General features: G+C 48.8%; 2 protein-coding genes across 2 annotated transcripts; one reads left to right on the forward strand and one right to left on the reverse strand.

Moving 5' to 3' along the window:
* The first annotated feature begins 10,241 nt into the window (after positions 1 to 10,241).
* On the forward strand, positions 10,242 to 13,305 carry LOC119297156 (probable receptor-like serine/threonine-protein kinase At5g57670). The gene is made up of 7 exons (XM_037575051.1): positions 10,242 to 10,599; positions 10,676 to 10,797; positions 10,907 to 11,043; positions 11,130 to 11,663; positions 11,762 to 12,411; positions 12,504 to 12,656; positions 12,757 to 13,305. Exons 1-7 carry the CDS (start codon positions 10,312 to 10,314, stop codon positions 13,093 to 13,095), a joined length of 2,223 nt encoding a protein of 740 aa, XP_037430948.1. The 5' UTR covers positions 10,242 to 10,311; the 3' UTR covers positions 13,096 to 13,305.
* Positions 13,306 to 14,002: 697 nt separating this feature from the next.
* On the reverse strand, positions 14,003 to 16,696 carry LOC119300794 (DNA-directed RNA polymerases I, II, and III subunit RPABC5). Its single transcript, XM_037577682.1, has 4 exons — positions 16,546 to 16,696; positions 15,966 to 16,024; positions 14,562 to 14,656; positions 14,003 to 14,476 (listed from the first exon to the last, which is right to left on the reverse strand). The coding sequence occupies exons 1-4, from the start codon at positions 16,579 to 16,581 to the stop codon at positions 14,451 to 14,453; spliced, it is 216 nt and encodes a 71-aa protein (XP_037433579.1). The 5' UTR covers positions 16,582 to 16,696; the 3' UTR covers positions 14,003 to 14,450.
* Between the last annotated feature and the right edge of the window lie 7,032 nt (positions 16,697 to 23,728).

A 23,728-nucleotide genomic window follows, 5' to 3' on the forward strand; every position in this document is an offset into this window, starting at 1 on the left:
GACGCGACGCGGTTGGCTGCTTTAAATGACAGTTCGTGGACACCCATGATGTGGAGGCCTCACCCTCTTCCATGTCCAAGGAGCCAATCGATATCTCCGACAATGAGGACTAGCTTGTCTTATTATCTCACTATAAGGACCCATGTTCAGTTTGCTAGCTATTGCCTTTCCTTAACAAATTCTAGTGAATTGTGCTATCTACTTTTACCATGCAATCTGTTGCTCTGGTGTGTATGTTCTATATGTCATGCAATGTGGTGCTCACCTATTAACTGTTTGGTTAATTAGTTGTCGTGTTCAGTTAACTGTTTGGTTCAATTCTACAAATATGATGTTCAATTCTTTAGGGTGCAATTTTGTATTGTCTTCCATGCGAGAAATAAATTGAATTTTTCTTTACAAAATACATGAGAAAAAAATACAATTGCTATATTTCCAAGTTGTCAAGCATGCTTGGTTTGGTTAACCGTCTGATCTTCTATTAGGAGTATGTTATATTGTGCAATATGGTGCTCAGTTAATGTTTGGTTCATTTGTTGTAGTATTTAGTTAATTGTTTGGCTCAATTCTGCAATGCAATGTCCAATTGTAGTGGGTAGAATTTTGTATTGTTGTGCATGTGAGGAATAAATTGAATTTGGCTGCACATAATACATGAGAAACATATACAAGTGCTATATTTCCTAGTTCTTAATCATGCTTGGTTTGGATAAATGAGGTTTTCATGTGGCTTGAATTAATATGATGAATCTGCAATGTGCTTATTTTTCATCAACATATTTTACTGATAGCATGCGAACCCTTACTTAACCTGATGACTAAGTACCTTATATGTGTTGCAGGGAAACAATGGGAAGCACTGAGGTTTACAATCGAGGTTTGCACATGCATGGTCCTTTGTCTAATAGCACATTATTGTGCAATTGCAGGAATCATTCTAATATTTAGGTTTTTAACAATTTGGTCTTGCACATGTAGGTCCTGCTGTCAGAGGTTTTGACCCACTGTTCGGCACTTTTTGCATATGGGGAAATGAGTTGTCCATGGATATCAGTCAAGTCAAAAAAATCAGAAAAATTGTTAGGATAAAGAAATTAGCGACAAAAAACAACAAGATCTTTGTCTGCACAATGAAGAAGACATCAGTTCACTACAGGATGGTACTAACTATTATAATTTGCCTTTTTTAGTCCTTTGTCGCATTTCTAATATAGAGAAGATATTTATGCACATCCTTGTTTTCAGGCATTTCCAAAGCAGATCACTGATGATTACCTCTCAAACCACCTGTATGGTCAAGAGGCGAGGAAGGTATTTATACAACACCCACGGTTCAATATTGAAGTGTTCCTGAAGAGGACAAAGGATGGATGGTCAATCATCCACGCGCACTAGCCTAAAGTTGCAAAGACCTTCAACATCAATGAAGGCTCAATATTCGCCTTCTGCTTCAGCAGTTTTCCAGATGAGATACATCTGTCTATGTACCGTCTATGATGCTAATTTCGAAAGGTTATGGATGTTGCATGTGAAACTTGGTGTTGGTGTAGTTGCGTAATGGGGTAGCTGAGTGCTAAAGCTATATGATGTTGTGCTCGGATGTATTACAATTATGAAAATGAAATATATTGTGTCTTAATATGAAATATCAATTAGATTAATAAATGGATTATTAATAATAGGATAATTAGCCTGCTAATTGGGTTTTTCTATTGCAAACGGTTATTGAGAAAACACCGTGGGCGATGACCTCTCGCAACGCACACAGTTTTTAGGAATAAATTGTGTTGGATTAATGAACAATCACACACGACATTCTCTTGAAAACTGTTTGCGTTAGGCCACTGGCGCAAACGTTTACTACATTAAAACTGTGTGTGATGCATTCAATAACGCAAACGATAAAATTGTTAATACCATGTGAAATGGAAACGCTATCACAAACGATTTAGCGGGGAAAATTGTGTGTGATGTACCTGCGAACAGAAACGTTTTCCTTGGAGCGAATGTGTGGGATCTATATACGAACAAAAATGTTTAGCGGGGACTGACTGTGTGGAATGTACTTACGATCGGAAATGATTTCGCATGTATAATTCTATTTTTAGCACTACTGTACGTATAACCGTATTTGAGCGCTCGCCAGTCGCACACGACCTTATTTTACCGAGCGTGTGTGCCAGGAGGGCATATCCCCGATGATTTCTGGGTCGTGTGGGAAGGACCCCCCTATCGCCCACTCACTTGGCGATGGTTCCAAATGTCGTCGCGGAAAGGGGTTAAAAATCGTTTGTATAGCACCTCGTTGTACCAGTGGTTGTTTTTTTAAATATTCAGTCTAAGATCTGAATTTCATCAAGATAGCACCGCTGATGAATGTTTCAATCTTATGCCCGATTCATTTCATGTCATATCTTTTCTATGTTGCTCAGTAAAGCTTGCTCTTATTTATTAATCAAACTTCCATCTCGTACAGAAAAGAAAATCTATAACTTAACAACGGTTAGTTTGTTATTACCGTAGTGTGTGCAAATGTGTGAGCATTTAACAACTACATAATTTGTAAATATTCATCCAGATATTAATTTACCATGAGATTTAGCATAATTATGAGTTCCACACAAACGCAAAGTCATCTTCATTATGGAACTTGCTATATTTCTTCATGGTATCCGTGGCAACTAAAAAGCACATGATGCTAGGGAGAAATGACCAGTGGAACAGAGGAATACTAGGTAGAGATAAATGATCATGCTATTTATGGCAATGCTACCTTGGGAATAGAACATAAATAGTTTAGCATGAATAGAACAAAAGGCGCCTTGTAAACTAGAAAACTCAGGTAATTTCTTGCTATCCACATGTCATAGTCTCATTGAGTACAAGACTTGCCTGAGGTTCTGATATTTTGACTCATGCCAGCCTTGGAATGCTTTGATTGACCACAGTTGAAACTTCTTCGCCATTGGCATAACTAGGTTCAAGGTGCTCTGCATTCTGCAATATACTACTGGCACCCGATATGAACTGTGTAGTAAATGAGGCAATTTTATCATGAGCACAGAATTTGAAAAGTAGAGATTTCTATAAGATAATACGACACTGTTATCATTGGGAAACAAACTGAGTTATGTGCCAACTTTCAGGTGGTACCAGTGATGGTAGAACCTAATGGTTGATGTTGCTTAAGTAATTCAGAGATCGTATGCGTGGTAACGTGTAGACACTGCCTCCTCTCCCCCGCTCCGCCTGCCGGCTGCGTGGCCATACCCCCCCTGATGGCCGGCTCCTCGCCAACCAGTCGTGCCATCCCCCACCCCTGCCTACGTCGGCAGTCCGCTGCCCGGTCTCGTTCAAAGATGTGTTGCTCTCCCCGCCTTCTCCTGTAGATCCGCATTCAAGCGAGCTTGCAGCCCCTGCAGCTCAGACTCACTCCATTATCGTCTCGCATTCAAGGCGGGATGGGCTGAGCACTCCTCCTGGGCATAGCCATGCTACTGCTCGGAATCAAGGAGGGTAGAGATGGCAGCAGGTCAAGAAGAAATATTGGTGGCGGGACGAGAGGAAGCAGTTGAGATGCATTGATGGGAGGGATTCGCGTGCTCCTCCGCCGCGTCCTCTCTCCCGCATCCAGCACCTCTTCTTAACGAGGGCCGTGGGCTGCTGTTTTTGCTGCCTCTCTTCCCGTCATCGAGTTGCTTCCTGTACCAACCCGCCTAGGTGCCTTCTCTGTTCAGTTTCTGGCCACGTCTCCAGCCAGTGTGAGCTGAGATCAGGCGCCCCCAGGCAGCTTCCACCGGTCATCCCTGCCGCCCCAGGTCACCCGTCGTATCCTCCTGCCAGTGGGGGAGATCCTGGCAACGCCGCTACTAGCGTTGCATCCCTCGATGCGGTGGTAGCTGCTCCCGCCGCAATGGAGAACCCGGTGAGTGATGTCAGCCTCCGCTCTAGGATGGTGTTGGCGTCGGTCCCCTAGACGCCGGCACTGGCGGCCGCGGAGCGCGACTTTGAGCGGCACGCGGTGGTGGCGACGGTGCTGGGCAATAGGTCGTCGTTCACGGTCGAGGACATCTCCGTTGCTGCCTCGATGAAGTTTGGCATCGCCCGCGCCAGGATGCGCGTCTCCGTCTTCTCGCCGGGGGACTTCCTCATCCTCTTCACTGACAGCTGCATGCGGGATGTTGCACTGAGCCATGCATCGATTCTGCGCATTGGCGGCGCTGTACTACGGCTGTCTGCCTGGTCTAGGCGAGCCGGGGCAACCTTCATCAAACTTCCCTTCAAGGCAAGGGTGTGCCTGGAGGGGCCGCTGAGGCATGCTTGGACGGTGGCTGGGGTAGAACAGCTCTTCCCCGTGCCGGCCATCGTCGACCATATCGAAGACGACGTGGCCTCGGCGAGGAGTCCGCCTGCTACTGCGCTTGGGTGTGGGTGCAAGATGCTTCGAAGATTGCAACGAGGGGCAACCTGACGATGGAGGAGCCACCACACCCAGCCTCACCGGAGTTCCACAGGAAGCTCCTCTCCGGCTCCCCGGACAGGTCTTCCACCGCCCGCCCCGATCCAGTAGGCATGCTGGCCTACCCAGTCCACGACTACACCGCGCAACCTGCATCCTATGACGAAAGCATGCGCAGCTACAACCGCAACTTCAACGTCATCCCATCGGTGACGTCTCCGGTGCAAGAGGAATGCGCCAAGTGGCACTACCGTTGGAACCTGTACTTTGAAGATGGCACCTTTCCACCCCGGCGAGGCCCTGTTCACTCGCGTCTGACCTTTGGAGGAGAAGGAGGCGGGCAAGGTGGTGGCGGAGCTGCTGACTCGGCTGGTGGAGGGGCCGCCGGCGGGAACCGCGGCTACAGAGGAAGGGAGCCCGATGAGGGGCGAGATGGTGGGCACGTGCATGGAGACCGCCACGGTAGTCCACAGGGGTCAAGACGCCGTCAACTGGCTGCCGAAGCGGCAGATGGTGCCCCTAACGGCATGATGGAGGGCACTGAGAAGATGTGAATCTTCAACGACGATCCGGCCGGGGGTGGGGCTCAGCTGGCACCTCAACCAATGGGTGAGCCACTAACCGCGGTCCTAGCTGGACCGGCTCAGGAGAAGACAGAAGAGAAGGTTGGGGTGCCCAACCAATGCCTTTCGGGAGAAGACCAGCTCACAGTTTCCTTTCCCATGTCTCCTGCCATGAGGCAGGCTGGGGATGGGCTGACTTGCCAGGCCATGACAGTGCTATGCGTGCTGGCGGAAGAGGAGATAGAGGAGATGGTCCCCGCCCAGATGGACGCTGAGCTGGCGGGACAAGTTGGGATTGAGGAGGCGTCACAGGATGATGATGGATGGGGTGAGCAGAGGCTCACAGCCCCAAGCGGCCTGATGGAAGCTAGGTTGGATGTTACTGCGAAACTATACCAGCCCGACCCAGTGTAGTTGGGCCACAACACACCGCCATCGGCTCTTCTGGACACACAGCCTGCACTTGACCAAGTCGAGGTCTTTCTGGAGAAGTGCTCCTCCCCTGCCTCTGTGCCGCTCCTCCCCACACCAACACCGTCGCCGCCGCGGATGAGCATGGAGGTGGATCGCCCCCTACCACTTGGGGTCACCCGTTCCAGCAGGCGGTTGGCGGCCAAGCCAACAAGCAAGATGTCGACCATGGACAAAGTGCTCCATGTGCTTCTGAAGAAGGAGGGGCTCACTGCCGCCATGGATCCCGGTGACACTGCCTTGGAGAGGCTCCGGGTGGCCTGCAAGCAACCCTTACCCTCTGGTTTCGTTGCAGTTGTCTCGTCCCTCCTTGCGGCCACTGGCTCGACTAAGGGGGCCATTGACCATGAGAAATTGTTGCTAGAAGCAGCCGCTGCTTGACTGAAAGTTAGTCTGCAAGTGTTGGTCATTCTTCTAGTTTCCAATGTTAGTTTTCTTTCCAATTGCTGTGTGGATCGAAGTACTGTCAAAGATCGTGGGTGCCTTGATTACGTGTTGTAGCTCTGTTGTGGTGATCTATCTAGCTATTCTGAAGTTCAAGTTCAGTCCCTGCTTTTGCTCTGTCCGCCTGGCCCATGAGGGCTACCCTGTTGATTGCTGGTACTGGTTCCCCCAATGGATTACAACCTATTGAACTGGAATGTTCGCGACATTAATAATCCCGCGAAGCGCAGGGCCATCATCATGTTCCTTGTTGAACACCAATGCAACATAGTGTGCCTCCAGGAAGTCAAATTGTCGGCCATCACCAAGAATATTGTCACTGGAACTCTTGGTCCCCGGTTCGGGGATAATTTTATATACAAGCCTGCTGTAGGAACAAGAGGAGGGATTCTGATCGCCTGTACATCCGATTTCATCATCACGCACGAGCCTCTGGCTGATGGAGCCAACTCAATTACTAGGTAGATAGTGGATAAAAGCAACAACGACATGTGGACTATCTCGGCGTCTATGACCCACAAGAGGATTCAGACAAGGTGATGTTCATTGATGAGCTCAAAGGATTAAAACAGTTTGCTTTGCCCTGCTGGATGGTGGTAGGCGATTTCAACTTGATCAAGAAGGCCGATGAGAAGAGTAGAGGCAATATTAACTTGCAAATGATGGGAAGATTCAGAGGGGCTATTGAAGACCTGGAACTAATTGAATATCCCCTGATTGGTCGCAAATTTACCTGGTCTAATGAGAGGGACAGTGTTACATTGACAAAAATTGACAGGGTACTTGTCTCGAAGGAATGGGATCTCAGATTCCCGGCATATCAGCTCACTCAGGCATTTTCATCCGTCTCTGATCACTGCCTTATGTTCCTCAAGCCTATTCATCAGAAGCATTTCAAGGGGTTCCGGTTTGAAGCTTATTGGCTGAAGAAACCAGATTTGGTTGACATAGTTAAGGGTGCTTGGGATAGAGGGGTTTCTTCGACTGATGCGATCAGAGTGCTCCACACAAAATTGTCAAGAACAGCTCGGGCACTGAAGAAGTGGGACAGGAAGGAAACCAGGCATTCTCGTGAGCTTTACAACGTCGCCACTAAGCTGATCTTTCTACTTGATTTGGCGCAAGAGGAGAGGGAGCTCACTGAAGAAGAGAGGAAGCTGCAGAAGGAGCTTAAGCTCAAATTACTGGGGCTTGCGGCGGTGGAGAGAATGAGGTGGCGCCAAAGATCAAGACTCACATGGATTCGAGTTGGAGACGCCAATACAAAACTCTTCCATATAAGGGCCAATGGACGAAGGAGAAAGAACCACATCCCAGCGCTTAGAGGTTCACCCGGGCTGGTTCATGATCACCATGACAAGGCTGGAATGCTTCTCAACCATTACAAGTCACTGATGGGGACTGTTAGGCAACGCCGGCTGCAAATTAACTGGGATTTTTTGGAGATGCCAACACTCGATTTGTCCCACCTTGATGGCATCTTCTCCATGGAGGAACTCAAGGCTGCGATTTTTGACTTGCATTCTGAGAAGGTGCCTGGGCCAGATGGATTTATCGGTGATTTTTTTAGGCAGTGTTGGGATATAATTAGCCATGATTTACTTAATGCACTCAACCAGCTCCATAGTTTGAGGGGAACCAACTGGAACCTACTAAACACTGCTCATATTGTGCTACTACCAAGAAGGATGGGGCTGAGCATGCGTCTGATTTCAGGCCCGTCAGCCTAATGCATAGTGTTGCAAAGATTGCTTGCAAGATCCTGGCAACCCGCCTTGCTCCCGAGTTACCAAGACTGATTTCTGCTAGTCAAAGTGCATTCATCAAAGGCCGAAGCATCCAGGATAACTTTCTTTATGTACAGAATGTGGTGAAGGAAGCACACTCTAAGAATTTGCCTCTGTTATTTCTTAAGTTGGATATTGCCAAAGCTTTTGACTCGGTCAATTGGGGATACTTATTGGATGTTCTGAAGGGCTATGGGTTTGGGCAGCGCTGGATGGATCTCCTGGCCATTATGCTTTCTTCTTCAACTTCCAGAGTTTTGCTCAATGGAATCCCAGGAACCCCCTTTTCCCACAGGCAGGGTTTGAGGCAGGGCAATCCCCTCTCACCCATGTTGTTCATCCTAGCGATGGAACCACTGCAACGGATGTTTTCTAAGGCCACCGAGGAAGGAATCCTTTCCCAGATCAAGCGGAAGGCTGTCGGGATCAGAACTAGCATGTATGCAGATGATGCGGCACTATTCTTAAACCCAAGGAGACATGAAGTGGCGGCCACTCAACGGATTCTGAGAAGATTTGGAGACATTTCTGGGCTAATGGTTAATCTGGAGAAGTGTGTAGCCTACAAGATAAAATGCAATGATACTGACCATGCACAAACTTTGGTGGACTTTGGGGGCTCGGAGGGTTCTTTGCCATGCAAGTATTTAGGCCTCCCACTCAGTACAAGGAAGCCGAGGCAGGCAGAGATGCAACCCATTCTTGACAAGGCCAGGGCGAGGATCAAGCCGTGGAAAGGAAAGCTGATGAATAGGACTGGAAGACTAGCCTTGATTAACTCGATGCTCACTGCAATCGCGACTTATTACCTCACTTGCTTCGCTGCGGACAAGTGGGCTTCAAAAAAACTAGACAAATTCAGAAGAAGCTTTCTTTGGGCCGGAGAAGAGGAGGTTAGCGGAGGGAAATGTATGGTCAATTGGAAGCAATGTTGCACGCCCAAGAAATTTGGAGGCCTGGGCATCAAGAACATCAAGTTGTACAGCAGATCGCTAAGGCTACATTGGTTGTGGTGTGAGTGGGACTTGGTTGAGCGACCTTGGAAGGGAACGCAGGTTCCCTGTGATCGCATGGACAAAGCACTTTTTGACGCTTGCACTTCAATCACTCTTGGGAATGGGCAAATCTCCCGGTTCTGGCACGATCGTTGGCTTGCGGGAGAATCTCCAAGAGACATCGCACCTGACATTTTTAAGCTGGCCTGGAGGAAGAACTTGACGGTCTCGGAAGCCTTGACTGAGGGAAGATGGATGCGAGGCGCTCAACGGATGAGTGCGGAAAATCAAATCCACCAATTCATCTCACTGTGGGAGAAGGTTCAGACGGTATAGCTAAATAATAATAGAAACGTGATCTCTTGGAACCGATCAAGCAACGGATCCTACTCTAACAGGTCAGCTTATGAAGCACAGTTCATTGGCCGCATCGAACAACCACACCTGGCGACGGTCTGGAGGATAAAAGTTGAGCCCAAAGTGCAGTTTTACACATGGCTGCTACTGCAAAATCGGAATTGGACTGCCGACAGGCTCGATCGTCGTGGGTGGCCTCACAGCCCGGAATGCCCGCTTTGTGACCAGGCTCCGGAAACAGCACTGCATCTCCTACTTACTTGCCCCTATGCTCAAGAGCTATGGGTTGCTGCCCGAAGCTTGCACTTGCGAGTTGCTGAAATTGCACTGGGTGCAACCTCCATCCGCTCTTGGTGGCGCAAAATCAACACCGGTGTTCCCAAGGATGCGCGCCACGAGCAGGTCCGCTTTGCTGTGTACATTGCCTGGAACATTTGGAAGGAGCGGAACCGTCGCGTTTTCCAGGCGACAAATGCGCAGGTCCCAACCATTTTGCAGCTTGTGAAGGATGAGATTGGCCTCCTGCAGGAGGCAGCTCGGGAGTAGTTGTTGTGTGTAGTGGGGTGGTCAGCCCCTATCTGATCATGATTCTCTAGAACTTCAGTTCACCTTTCTCTATAACTCTGTAATTCTTTCCGATCTATAATGCAATGGCAGAACTTCTGCCTTTTCCCGTCAAAAGTAATTCAAAGATCCCAATATTGCATTCTATAAACGTATCAAAATACTTTCTCCATCCCATAATGGAAGACGTATTACATCGTTTTGTTGCTGGAATTGAGGACAAAGTGCCCCAACCGCTAGTCTAGTCAACACCGTGGCCCATAGAAGTAGTATAGAAGTGGTAGAAGAGAATGGCTGCGCACAGGTAGTAAATCCACGGCGGCGCGGGTGGATGCAATCGCACGCCACGCACCACGGATGGCTCCCGCGGATGCAAAATCTTGCCTCCGTCACTGTTAGTAAAACTCAAGTCTCTACTCCCGCTTTTAAAAGAATCGCCGCCCGCGCAGCCAGCTTGGATGCCACGGCGACGGCAAGCGCAGCCTACCCGCATCCGCATGGGCATGGCGCCACCACCATATAACGCAACACCCACCGTCCTTCTCCCTCCGTCTCCGATCCATCCAACAAACTGAAGCAGAGCAAACGGGTCGGCTCGAGATTCGGCAGCAGGGCAATTCGGTGACCTGTGTCCGTGTGGCGTGCTTGCTTCTTGATCAGGCGTCGGCAGCATGAAGCACAGATCGTCGAGGACCCGGTGCGCGCCGCCGCCGGTGGGAGTGCCAGCGCGCGGCTGGGGAGGGAGGACGCTGCTGGTGGCGGTTCGGAGGGACGCGGCCGGGAGGGAGCTGCTCACCTGGGCGCTGGCCAAGGCCGCCGCCGCCGGCGACCGCGTTGTCGCCCTCCACGTCACGACCGCCGGAGCCGCCGACGGGTTCGGGCCGGATGAGAGGAGCAGAGCCGCCGATTCGCTGGCCTCCGTGCTCGGCGCGTACGACGGCTTCTGCAATCTCAACGAGGTACCTGCCCCTCTCTTCTTGCTTGCTGCCTCTTTGGCCGGAGAATTGCTTCCTCACCGCCTTCTCTCCCCATCAGATCAGCCTGGAGCTCAGGGTCTGCCATGGATCATCCGTCAAGAGGGCTTTGGTAAACGAGGCCGTCTCCTACGGCGCCGCGCAACTCATCCTCGGGATCACCAAGAACTCTAGGCATCTCGGGTACATATAACCACTCCTGCTCCTGCACATCACATTCTGGTGTTTCATCCATCGATTCGCATGTTGCAAGCAAATGGTTACATTGTTTTCTTATCTATCATATCATCAGATTGTCTGCCACCGTTGTGGCCAAGTACTGCGCCAAGAGGATCCCGCAGAGCTGCACGGTTCTTGCGGTCAGCAATGGCGCCGTTGTGTACCATGGGAACGCAATACAGGAGGAGATCAACCACTGCTGCACTACAAGTATGCTGCCCATAAAGTTTCTTCTGCGCCTTTTTTGGGGGGTACGAATTTTCAAATTGGCTGATGACGTTCAAATTATGCTGCAGTGTCACCCCGAAGAAACTATTCTCTGGTGGCGGAGACACCACGAAGAATCTACCGGAAGATACTCGACGCAGCGGCGACGATTGGGGAGAAAACTAAGGATGACTCATCCATCGGCCATCGCCGGTCCTTGCAGCGGAACATGTCAATGTCGATGAGCGCCCCCGTCTCGCCAAAGGTAGCGGCAGCACCACCAACTCCGGTGACATGTCACAGGCGGGAACTGCCGGAGGTGGCTGCCGGGTGGCCATTGCGAAGGAAGGACATCATGCCTGCCTCGCCGGAGTGTTCGGAGATGTCTGTGGTTGAGTGGGCAATGCGGCTTCCAAGCCGGTGCTCACTGCTATCGCCAGCCAGTTCAGTCAAAACTTCCGATTACCAGGCGACCTCTCAATCAAAAAGCGATTTGACAGAGCCGCCGTATCCGGTGACCGAGGAAGCAGCGGAGCTGGTCTCGATCAGAGACAAGTACTCGTCAATGTATACCATGTTCAGTTACGGTGATCTTGCGAGGATCACCTCTGACTTCTCCCCAGGTACGTACACCATGCAACATTTCATTGTCAGTTCTGAATGTCATTCGCAGCCGATCTTCTTATGCTTCTGCTGACGTTGAACCCACTTTCTCGAGCAGAGCGGGTAGTGGGGAAAGGTGGTGCGAGCCATGTTTACAATGGCCGTGGCGAAGACGGCAAGGAGCTGGCGGTGAAGGTCTTGAAATCTTCAGCGGAGGTGATGAAGGAGTTCTCCGCGGAGATCGGCATCATCAGCTCCGTCCACCACAAGAACGCCATGGCCCTCGTCGGGTTCTGCGCCGAGCGCGGCAAGCTCATGCTGGTCTACGACTACATGCGCAGAGGCAGCCTGGAGGAGATCTTGCACGGTGAGAAAGAATGCAAGGGCTCAAGGTTAGATTGGCCGGAGAGATTCAAGGTGGCCGTGGGAATCGCGCGCGCCCTCAATTATCTCCACGGCGGCGGCCACACCAAGCGTCCGGTGGTTCACAGGGACGTCAAGTCCTCCAACATCCTCATCTCCCAAGATTGCGAACCCAAGCTGTGCGACTTCGGCCTCGCGCTGTGGGCGGCGGACGCGGCGGCGCAGGTCACCGGCGACGACTTAGCCGGCACCTTCGGGTACTTGGCCCCTGAGTACTTCATGCACGGCAAGGTCAGCGACAAGATGGATGTGTACGCTTTCGGGGTGGTCCTTCTGGAGCTCGTCTCCGGGAGGAAGCCGGTGAGCTCCGGTGGCCCCAAGGGCCAGGAGAGCATAGTGATGTGGGTAAGTATCTTATCTTACAGCATCTTAAATTCTTAATCATCAAGAAGTGGAACAATCGTGAATGGTGCTTTAATCTAATTTGTGCTGGGCAGGCGAATTCCGCCGTGCAAGGTGGCAAGCTGACAGAGCTCGTCGATCCGAGCCTTCCGACGGACGGCGACAACGCCGGCGAGATGGAGAGAATGGCCCTCGCGGCTGCACTCTGCATCCGTCGAGCACCGCAAGGCCGGCCTAGCATGGCAAACGTAAGATTTACTATCGCCATCTCCATTTTACTTGGTCGTCTTGTTCGATCGATCGATCGTTAGCTGCTCACAACACATGGTACCGTCTGAACTTGTTCAGGTCCTGAAGCTGCTCGACGGCGACAGCGACGCCGTCCAGTGGGCGAGGTCGCAGCTAGGCGTGCCCAACGCCTGCGACGACAACCACGGCGACGAAGATTATTACAGTGCGGCTGCTTCGCCGGACAAGAACGACATCCAGTCGTACATCAAGCTCGCTCTGCTCGACGGGGGTGACGAGGAGGATGACGACGACTCCGCCTCCATGGGTTGCGCCGTCGACTTCATCGCCGGCAACATGTCGCTGGAGGAGTACATGAAGGGGAGGTGGAGCCGGTCGTCCAGCTTGACTGAAGACGGAGGCTCCAACCATGGCGGGAGTGCACGGATTTTCGTGTAGATCATCAGGAATTCTTTTGATTCTTTCGTTTATGTGTATATATGTTGAGTTGAGTTTTCTCTTTCTAGTTAGTTAGTAGGGTGGTTGTACAGTTTTCATGTTTCATCTAGCTAGTCATTCATGGATTTGTTACAACATCTGTACCATTCTCCTCCAAGGACCAAAGGAGAAAATTGTATACATTCCAGTTTGAAGTTTCTATGATACTGGGTGGGAGGGAACTATAGAATTACAACTTCGCAACAAAAAAAAAAATACTACTCATGCAAACAACCCTTGTTTGGATGTGGGTATTTCTATCAAGTGTTCCGAATTTACTGAAATTTGAAATGAACACATAAGATCCCAAGAAAAATACTGCCCATCCAAACAATACCCATCGATGGAGAATTCTGGTTCTAGAATAAATTATGCATCCGTTATGGTGAGAACTAACTGTAGATGCTTTTTCAAACTTATTTTTCAGGGATTTTTCAAATTGATGTGTATGTCTCTGATTGAACTACCCGGTTTAAACGCCTATTACAGAAATACATGTACACTAAATAAAACTTCATGATTGTGCTAAGCAGCGTGAACTTAATCTTAATCCCTGGGGATGTTCCACGGAATTCGCAGGTCAACGGAAATGATAGAGGTGGATTGTATGATTAGGCCTACGAGAACATGTTATGGATGCAGCATCACCATAAACAAGCACGACCATCGAAAACAGAGCATCTCTACCATACAACGAGGCTTCGCTAAGAGAAGCATGTGCAATTATGCATGCATCAATGAATAGTACGATGATTGCACTATAGGTCAACACCGATGGGAATGACACCCTTGCAATATGATTACCACCTAGGTCAACAAGTGGATGAATGGATGATAATTCAATTTAACAGCAGTCACAAACAAATCATCGATGAGCATTGTTTGCATGTGCTCAAAACCGCAATAGTTATCTATCTTGATTTTAGATACATCGATATCATCAGAGGAATAGAAAACAAACAAATATCAAGCATGAAGGTACATGTGGAAGTTCAATGCATATCACTAGTGACGATTCAATGTTAAGATACCCATGGGTGCCCACAACCAACAAGATCCAACAGAAAGCACAGGAATAACATGTTCAACGCTTGGAGCTTAATAAGTTTGAAACTGGAGAATGCATAGACTTGTTGGTTAATACTCTATTACTAGTAGAAACGCATGGTCACACTAACAGTCCTTGGAGATTCATGAACAAACCAACTTCATTTCAGGACCTCGCATTTTGCACCTCCTAAGCACTGACATAAGAAACTGCATCTTGAAAAGTACAAAGGAACAAAGGCTTCGAGGCAGAATGGGTTCAATTAACTTCAACTTGTCTCCGTCTTCTCCAGGGCTGAAATGAACAAGTGTCAGTTCCAAAAGAAATAACAAAGGAAGCAGAATATAGCTTACAAAGTTACATAACAGCATCAACTTACTGTTGTAGTTGAGCAACTTCTCAATGAGGTCAACATGGGTCATGAGCATACGGCGGCAGCAGTAGCGAACCAAGCCCAAGGCATCCAGAGCATCCCTAACAACATACAACAGCAGAAAGATTGGAATATCAGTTTTAAACATGATATACAATATTAACAATAAAAATTATCTAATAAACCATAACCAATGTCCCTTCTAATAATTCTAATCTCTGGAAAAGTATAAAATAGGTAGGATAAAGATGCTCCTCTATTTTCCAGGAACTGTATTGACAAATAAGTACCAATTGGGATATACATAGATTAAGTGTCAATAGTGATTATCTGGGCCTTAAGCATGGGGAAGAAAAACATAGACACAAATGTCCAGGTGGAACACAAAGCAGCAAAGATTCCAACATTTCAGAAACCAAGCACCCCAGCCAGACAGCCACACTCAACGGTAGACTCCAATAAGTTGGTAACTCCAATATGTATGTAATATAATTTACAATTTTACACCATGAACATTTGTCTTGTCATTATAGTGTTCATTACCAAGAAACAGCATACCATTACACAATAACATCATTTCATTGTCAACCGGTATGCAGAGTAAGGGACAAGTACATATGGCTAATCTGATGACATTTTTTACTATACTCCATGTACCTCGCTAAGTCAGACAATAAAATATAATACAATCTCATGCAATAAAATTTACAGTTCATCATGAGCTTCTATTTTTTCGTCTTTCTAGCGTCCATTTACTAGATACACAATATTATTCCAACATAACATTACGACACAGCATGCAGAGTATGAGTGTGCACATGGCTAAAAAGGTGAATTTTATTTTTTTTGGCAAAGACTACAAAGATTAGTACACCGCCATACTCTTAAGTACCTAGTTACGTAAATTTTGAACACAGGGAAAAACACGTCATAGGATGTAAACATAGCAACTATCATCCAGACTTAGCCATTTGGTTTAACACTGGCATAATTCTAACTGCTCCACACATCCCAGTCAAAGTGACAGTTCAGTGAAATGGCAAGTACAAGGCTTACGAAATATCTAAAACAGGGAAGCACCACACTAGTAAGGGACCCCAAATGCATCAAAAGATGCATGACACAGCCAGTTTTCAGTGCTCATTCATTATGGATCAGGTCTGCTACGGTGTTCGGTGGTGCACCATGTACGTCACAAGATATACAGCATACTAGTGTATCACACTTATGTGCATAACTTCCTCACATAGAAGTGAAACATGTTCCATTGTAGCTAAAAACGAAAAGAAGCCGACATTGCAAATGCAGGCTCCCTGAAGGCCTCATCCACCAAAACAGGATCAAAGGCAGAGCCAGTACAATATGCACAATCAAACCGCAGCACAGGAACCAGGATGCATAAATGCTTACCCCTCAGTGTAGTCGGCCTGGAGAAGATCGAGGTAGTGGTCCCACTTGTTCCCGATCACCTGTCCAAGCATACAAATTGAACTTGTGAGCTGATCTCTTTCTTTAGATAAAAGGCAAGGAGTTCTCCCGATGCATTATATGAATATGTAGATAAGAAAAAACATGCAGAGCTGTTCACAGAAGTTTAAATGGAATACTTCTCAGTAAAAATTGTTGTGCCGCACAACAACTACACCCTAGTGTTGAATCTTGGGTACAAACAGCTAGCGACTATATACGATAAAACATCACTTGATTATTCGAGAGTATCGATGAGAAAATCTTGAAGCATACCACCACATAAACCTAGAAGAAGAGTGCGGATACCCTAAGAGGCGATGTGCCCTAAGCCGCGGCGTGCGTCCTTAAAGGGTGGCCGACGGGAGCACGAGAGAGCGGCGAATCGAAGAAACCCCTAGCGAAAAGAGGCCAAGCAGGCTATGCCGGAGACGCAAGAACGAGAGGCACCGGAGAACGCCGGAAGGGAGGAGGAGAAAGGGTACATGAGGGTGTTGTGGATGGAGGGGTGATGGGAGTTTACCTTGCCGCAGGTGAAGCAGCGAACCGGGATGATCATCTTCGATCCTCCGCCTCCGCCTTTGCCGCCGCCGCTGGAGAAGGAAGGCTAACAAGGGTTTTGGGGCGAAGGCGAGGGTCAGTGAGGCCTTATACAATCGGAGGATGCTTAGAAAGATGCTTAGAAAAATAAATCAGACTTTTTTTAAGCATCAGTGTTTCTTTATACAGGGTAGACGCTTAACTAAGCGTCTTTCCTATAGAAATAGGTACCGGTGCTTCAGAAAAAACTCGATTTATTTTTTTAATCATCTTTTTAAGCACCTCCCATTATATAAGGCCTGAGAAAAAAAAAAGGCTTCGTAGGAAGGACAATGAGATGTTCTAAAAAAAAGAGCAACGAGATTTTTTTTCCCGAGTGAATTGCACACAACACAATCTTTAGGGACACTTATAATAGTTTACACCAGCTTTTAAGGAAATTTTTCACAAAATCGCAACTTATAAGCTAACTACCAACGCACCACTCAAATCCTCGTATTACGCAAACTAACAAATTGGGCCTATCACACAGGCATTGTAAATCAAGCGGGTGCTCCTGATACATACGATCTCCTCTCGACCCGCCACCGCCTCACTTCTCACCGGCAGCCCCGCCATCTCCTTCGCCCCGACGCTTGCCCATCGAATCCTTCACCCCTACGTCGTCTCCTCCAGCAGCACCTTCTCCTCTGCCTCACCACCGGCTCGTCCGCCCAGGGTCGTCGTCTCCATGTTGTGCTTCTCTGCTCGATGCCGCCGATCATCCTACTAAGCTCCTCATCATTGACGCCCGCCTCACAAACGAGCTCATCATAGCCTGACAATGAAGTGAGCGTGCGCCTGGAAGTGAAAGAAATGATTTTTGTTTCTTCAGTGAACTGGCTGCAGGACCTTCACTGCAAGCAAATTTTGGGCTGTTGTGTTTGTGCTCTGTTTCTTTGGAGTTTTGCAATGAATAGCTACAGATTTTCCTTGGTGTAATCTAGTGATGTAATTTGCTGGCTATATGTGAAATTTGAGGTAACACATAGCTCTGAAGTTAACTGCTCTGAAATTGTTCTCATATCTGTTGCTCAACCATGTGCTGTCTACTCTAGAAGTGATGCGGAGCATCCCACGTTCATCCCATGTACACTCTGACTATTCTCCAAGCCCCAAGGATACATAAGATGGGACCTCGACTATACACCATTGGACACAAGGTGAACTCGCTCCTCTCCGAACTTTCACTTTCCACATGTGAGACATGGCTACTACCTCAAACTTGTGTGCTATACATGTCCAGGAACCAAGAGGAAGCCCATGGACCAGAAGGCGAGGACACCAAGCACGAGGAACAAGAAGAAGGGCTACGGAAGAAGCTCCAGCCACCGGACGACCGGCCGGGACCGGATGTCCGACGCCTGAAGACCCACCGGACGACCGACCCGGACCGGACGACCGACGATCCTGCACCCGAGCCAAATGAGCGGATGTCCGACAAGTCCCGGACGTCCGACACACTCCAGCGTCCGGACGTCCGACCGCCCCCGAAAATCCGATGCCACCTCAACCGGGCTGAAACGCCGGATGTCCGACAAGTACCGGACGACCGGAGCCTCGCAAGCCACCGGACGTCTGGTACCTGTCGGACAACCGGCGCCTGTGTGTGCATAGAGATCGGGCCCGAGGCCCATGTATCCCCCACTTACCCCTTTGTGTCCCTAGACTATATATACTCTTCCACCTTCTTCTAGTTAGAGTTAGCAAAGGATTAGCTCATATTTTGTGTGAGAGCTTTGCTCATCCACTTGGGCACCTTCTCCTCGGAGATTCGAGCCTCCACCGGAGAAGATCCCCCAAGCGGATTCAAGACCCCTTTTAGGGAAGAACTCAAGACCTCCTCACGGAGAAGACCGGCTACCCTTGTATCGTCCTTAGTTGTCCGTGGATCGTGTATCTTTCCTTATGTACTCAAGGATCTAGAACATGTGTGACTTACGTGTTGGTTTAGTGTTTCCTCTTGTGTTTCCCCCCTTTTCCCCTGGTGTTCCTCGTGTTCTTCGCGGGATCCGCTCTTTTCGTGAAAGATCGCCAATTAGGATTCCACCCTACATCATCTTGGTGTCAGAGTGTGACGCCCCGTGACCGATGTGCCAGGTGTCGTCCAGTTATTCGTTGTTGTTGCCTTGTCATTGCTTGCGTGTCATGCATTGCATATCATGTCATCATGTGTATTTCATTTGCATACATGTTCGTCTCATGCATCCGAGCATTTTCCTCGTTGTCCGTTTTGCATTCCGGCGCTCCTATCTCCTCCGGTGGTCATTTCTACCTTCTTTTCGTGTGTGGGGGTTAAACATTTCCGGATTGGACCGAGACTTTCCAAGAAGCCTTGGTTTACTACCGGTAGACCGCCTGTCAAGTTTCGTACCATTTGGACTTCGTTTGATACTCCAACGGTTAACCGAGGGACCGAAAAGGCCTCGTGTGTGTTGCAGCCCAACACCCTACCATTTTGGCCCAAAACCCACCTAAGACCTCTCCATCATCTCGGTCGTTCGATCACGATCGCGTGACCGAAAACCGCACCTCCTTTGGACTCTCCTAGCTCCCTCTACCTATAAATATGTGATCCCCTCCGAAATTCGCGGTCTAATCCTAGATCTTCCTCCTCCGCGCGCCGGACATGTCCACTCCGCCGCGGGACATGTCCGCCTCCGCCCCTCGTCCAATCAGATCACGCCACGTCAGCACCCGCGCCGCCCCACTTCGCCGCTGGCCCGTGAGGCCCGAATCGGACCCGCCCCGGGCCGCGCCGAGCCCGAGGAGGCCCGTGCCTCCGCCGCCGTCCCCGCGTTACCGGAGTTCCGCGCCGGCTTCGTCTCCGGCCGCCGCCGGCCAGCAGCTCGCCGGAGCCGACCGATCCGACCTTGCCGAGCGCTGCCGACAGCCTCCGTTGCCTCGCCGGGCGCGCCGCCAACCTAGCGCGCCGCCGCCTCGCCTGCTCTTCGCGCGACGCCGCTCCGGTCGCCGTCCGGCCTCGTAGTCGCCGGATCCGGGGGCGCCATGCCTGGATCCGCTTTCCGCCGTCGCCAGCTCGCAGCTCCGGGCCGGATCCGGCGAGATTCGGCCGGGCAACCGCCGCTGCCGCCGCCCTACGTCCTCTACGTCGGCAGAGCGCGAGGACGCCGACGACCCCCGCGTGGGCCCCGCGTCCGGCCCGCTCCACCCGCGGTCCAGCCCAGCCTCCCTGGCCCAGCAACCCCACCTCCGGCCCGCCTCGTCCTCCATCGTCCTGGGCCGAGCCCACTTGGTGAGCGTCCTGCTAAGCCTCGCCCTGAGCACACTTTAGTATCCAACTCTCACCATATTTTTGTTGTCTGCGATTTTAACTAAGTCCCCGAAATTTCTAGTTTCAAATGCCCATGTTCATCATGTCGTAACTTTGCATCCGTAGCTCCGTTTCGTGCATGTAGCATATCAAAATGTTCGTCTCAGAGAGTACATCATTTCACCTCATTGCATCATTTTCATTTGAGCTCATCTTGATGACCGAAATGCTATTCAAAGAGAGCTATTTGAGTTAATTGTCAGATCTGCTGCATCAAATAGCTATTTGTCATTTTTTCCATGATTAATGTGTGCATGATATGCCCTGAGCTCTACATGTGTTTTGTTATATGCCATGCCATATTTCTAGAGGTGCTATCCATGTATTTTTTGATATGTGTGGTAACTAGCTCAAGCTTGCAAAGTAGTGCATTCGTTAATGCTGATTTCAGGGACTTAGAATTTCACCGTCCTTGATCTGTTTTTATCAATATGCCATATGTTCATGTTGTTTCCTAGTGATCCGTGCCTTTTTTGAGGATGATCATTAAGGATGATTTGTTAATCTTGTAGTGCTCTATCCATCCATGTCTTTGTTTGCAATTATGAAGTACCCTAGCTTGAGTCAACCGAGCTCTACTTTTGCTATTTCGTGAATCTGGGCAGATTGTCTACTTGTTAGTAATTTTGCCGAGGATGTTGTTGTTTATCCGTGCATGCTATGTTGTTGTTCTTGCCATGTCTAGCTTGTATAATGTGTATTCTTGATGGGTGTATGCTTAGATTGTCATGCCTTGCTCTGTAGTGAGTGAATCGAGCTCGTAAACATGCCTACTTGATGTCTGATTTGCATGTTCCAGTTTTTCACTAAGTTTGTGATCTGATTATGTTTTTGCCATGTTCACATGCTTGCAATTGTATTTTCCGATCCCTTTTGGCTCAAGGTCACTAAGGGACTTTTGTTAAGCTATTTGAGTATCTCCATGCCATGCCTTGCTTTGCCATGTTAAGTTCCTGTAGCATATAGATTTCATGCTCCAAAGTATGCTACCTGATCTGAAATTCCAGACAAGTGTTAATTTCACTAAGTCTGAGACCTGTTTACCAATTGCACTTTTGCCATGCTTGTTTGAACCTGTTAATGGATGAATGGGCCGTAGCTCAGTGTTCATCTTTTGTCAAGCATCATGAGTGGATCTTTGCCATGTAGTTTGTTGCCATGTTTGAGTGTTGTAGCATGTTTGTCTTGTTGCATTTAGATGGCTACTTGCTATTTATCGCAGACCGGTGCCATATTTGTTTTGCTTGCCATTTCCAAACCGTGCATCCGATTCCGGTGTTCTTTATATCGTTTTCAACCGAGATCACCTCACCTTTCCAGTGGCACACTTGGATTTTCATGTTGAGGCCAGGTTCAATCATTCCTTGTCAAATCATGCATATGCATCGCATACCGCATCCCGCATATCATATCATGTTCATGTGTTGGTTGTTTACTATGTTGTGTGCTTCTTCCCGGTGTTTGCTTCTTCGGGTTGGTTCCGATAACGTCGCGTTTGTGAGGACCCGTTCGTCTACGTCCATTTGTCTTCTTCATGGACCCGTTCTTCTTCCTTGCGGGATTTCAGGCAACATGATCATACCCTCGAAATCACTTCTATCTTTGCTTTGCTAGATGCTCGCTCTTTTGCTATGCTTATGCTGCGATACCTACCACTTGCTTATCATGCCTCCTATATTATCGAACCAAGCCTCTAACCCACCTTGTCCTAGCAAACCGTTGTTTGGCTATGTTACCGCTTTGCTCAGCCCCTCTTATAGCGTTGTTAGTTGTAGGTGAAGATTGAAGTTTGTTCCTTGTTGGAACATGGAGATGTTGTTCCTCGTTGGAACATGTTTACTTGTTGGGATATCACAATATCTCTTATTTAATTAATGCATCTATATACTTGGTAAAGGGTGGAAGGCTCGGCCTTATGCCTGGTGTTTTGTTCCACTCTTGCCGCCCTAGTTTCCGTCATATCGGTGTTATGTTCCCGGATTTTGCGTTCCTTACGCGGTTGGGTAATAATGGGAACCCCTTGACAGTTCGCCTTGAATAAAACTCTTCCAGCAATGCCCAACATTGGTTTTACCATTCGCCACCTAGCCTTTTCTTTTCCCTTAGGGGTCGCGCGCCCAAGGGTCATCATTATTTTAAACCCCCGGGCCAGTGCTCCTCTGAGTGTTGGTCCAACCTGTCAGCTGCTGGTGGCCACCAGGGGCAACTCTGGGCTGGCCTACCCGTACCTAAGACAATCTGAGTGTGCCCTGAGAAAGAGATATGTGCAGCTCCTATCGGGATTTGTCGGCACATTCGGGCGGTGTTGCTGGACTTGTTTTACCATTGTCGAAATGTCTTGTAACCGGGATCCGAGTCTGATCGGGTCTTCCCGCTAGAAGGAATATCCTTCGTTGACCGCGAGAGCTTGTCATGGGCTAAGTTGGGACACCCCTGCAGGGTTTTGACCTTTCGAAAGCTGTGCCCGCGGTTATTGGCAGATGGGAATTTGTTAATGTCCGGTTGTAGAAAACCTGAAGTTGACCTTAATTAAAATGCATCAACCGCGTGTGTAACCGTGATGGTCTCTTTCCGGCGGAGTCCGGGAAGTGAACACGGTGTTGGAGTAATGCTTGACGTAGGTTGTTCTAGGATCACTTCTTGATCATAGTTGTTCGACCGTGCTTTTGCCTTCTCTTCTCGCTCTCATTTGCGTATGTTAGCCACCAAATAGGCTAGTCGCTTGCTGCAGCTCCACCTCATACCTTTTACCCTACCCATAAGCTTAAATAGTCTTGATCGCGAGGGTGTGAGATTGCTGAGTCCCCGTGACTCACAGATACTTCCAAAATCAGCTTGCAGGTCCCGATGAGTCCGTGCAGATGACGCAACCAAGCTCAAGGAGGAGCTCGATGAAGATCTTGTCCTTTGTGTTGTTTCATTCTAGTTGATCAGTAGTGGAGCCCAGTCGGGACGATCGGGGATCTGTGTAGCATTTGGGGTAGTCTTCTTTTATTTTGGCTCCGTAGTCGGGTCTTGATTGTAGCTGGTTGATGTAATGCTTTATTTATGTAATTGTGTGAAGTGGCGATTGTAAGCCGACTATGTATCTTTTTCCCCTATTGTATTACATGAGTTGTGTGAAGATTACCTCACTTGCGACATTGCTTTCAATGCGGTTATGCCTCTAAGTCGTGCTTCGACACGTGGGAGATATAGCCGCATCGAGGGCGTGGCACAGAGCCACGTTGATCACGATTTTGGATCCTCCTCGTTGTGTTTTCTAGCCTAATTTTGTTGTGTTCTTCCCCAATTTCGAAAATCCCCATCAAAAATAGCCCCAATTTTTTTTGTGATTTGTTAGTTTGATGAAGTTTTGTTGGATTTGATCCATAGATTTGCTTGGTTTCAAGTGGATCTAGCATCTCCCCAATTTTTCCCACTTTCCATCCACGAAATCTCATCAATTTTGACCCCAAAATCATCATTTTCTGCCCAAAATCGCGCCTTGGATCTCGCATCTCGCATCTTGCGTTGACCCCGACCCACCGGACGACCGGCCCTTTACGAACATCCGGAGCCCCTGGACCGACCGGACGTCCGACCTTTTCCGGACGACCGGAACCCCTAACTCGAGCCGAATTTACGGATTTCCGAGCCCGCCCGGACATCCGACCTTGTCCAGACGTCCGTAACCTGTAAAAACTGATTTCGCTCAAATTTTGTTTCGGCTATAACTAATTCATCCGAACTCCGATTTTGACGTTCTTTAGCTCGTTGAAAAGCTCTTGACATCCCCCTTCCAACAAAAATA

Source organism: Triticum dicoccoides, chromosome 5A (genome assembly GCF_002162155.2).
Source record: "Triticum dicoccoides isolate Atlit2015 ecotype Zavitan chromosome 5A, WEW_v2.0, whole genome shotgun sequence".
Taxonomy (NCBI): domain Eukaryota; kingdom Viridiplantae; phylum Streptophyta; class Magnoliopsida; order Poales; family Poaceae; genus Triticum; species Triticum dicoccoides.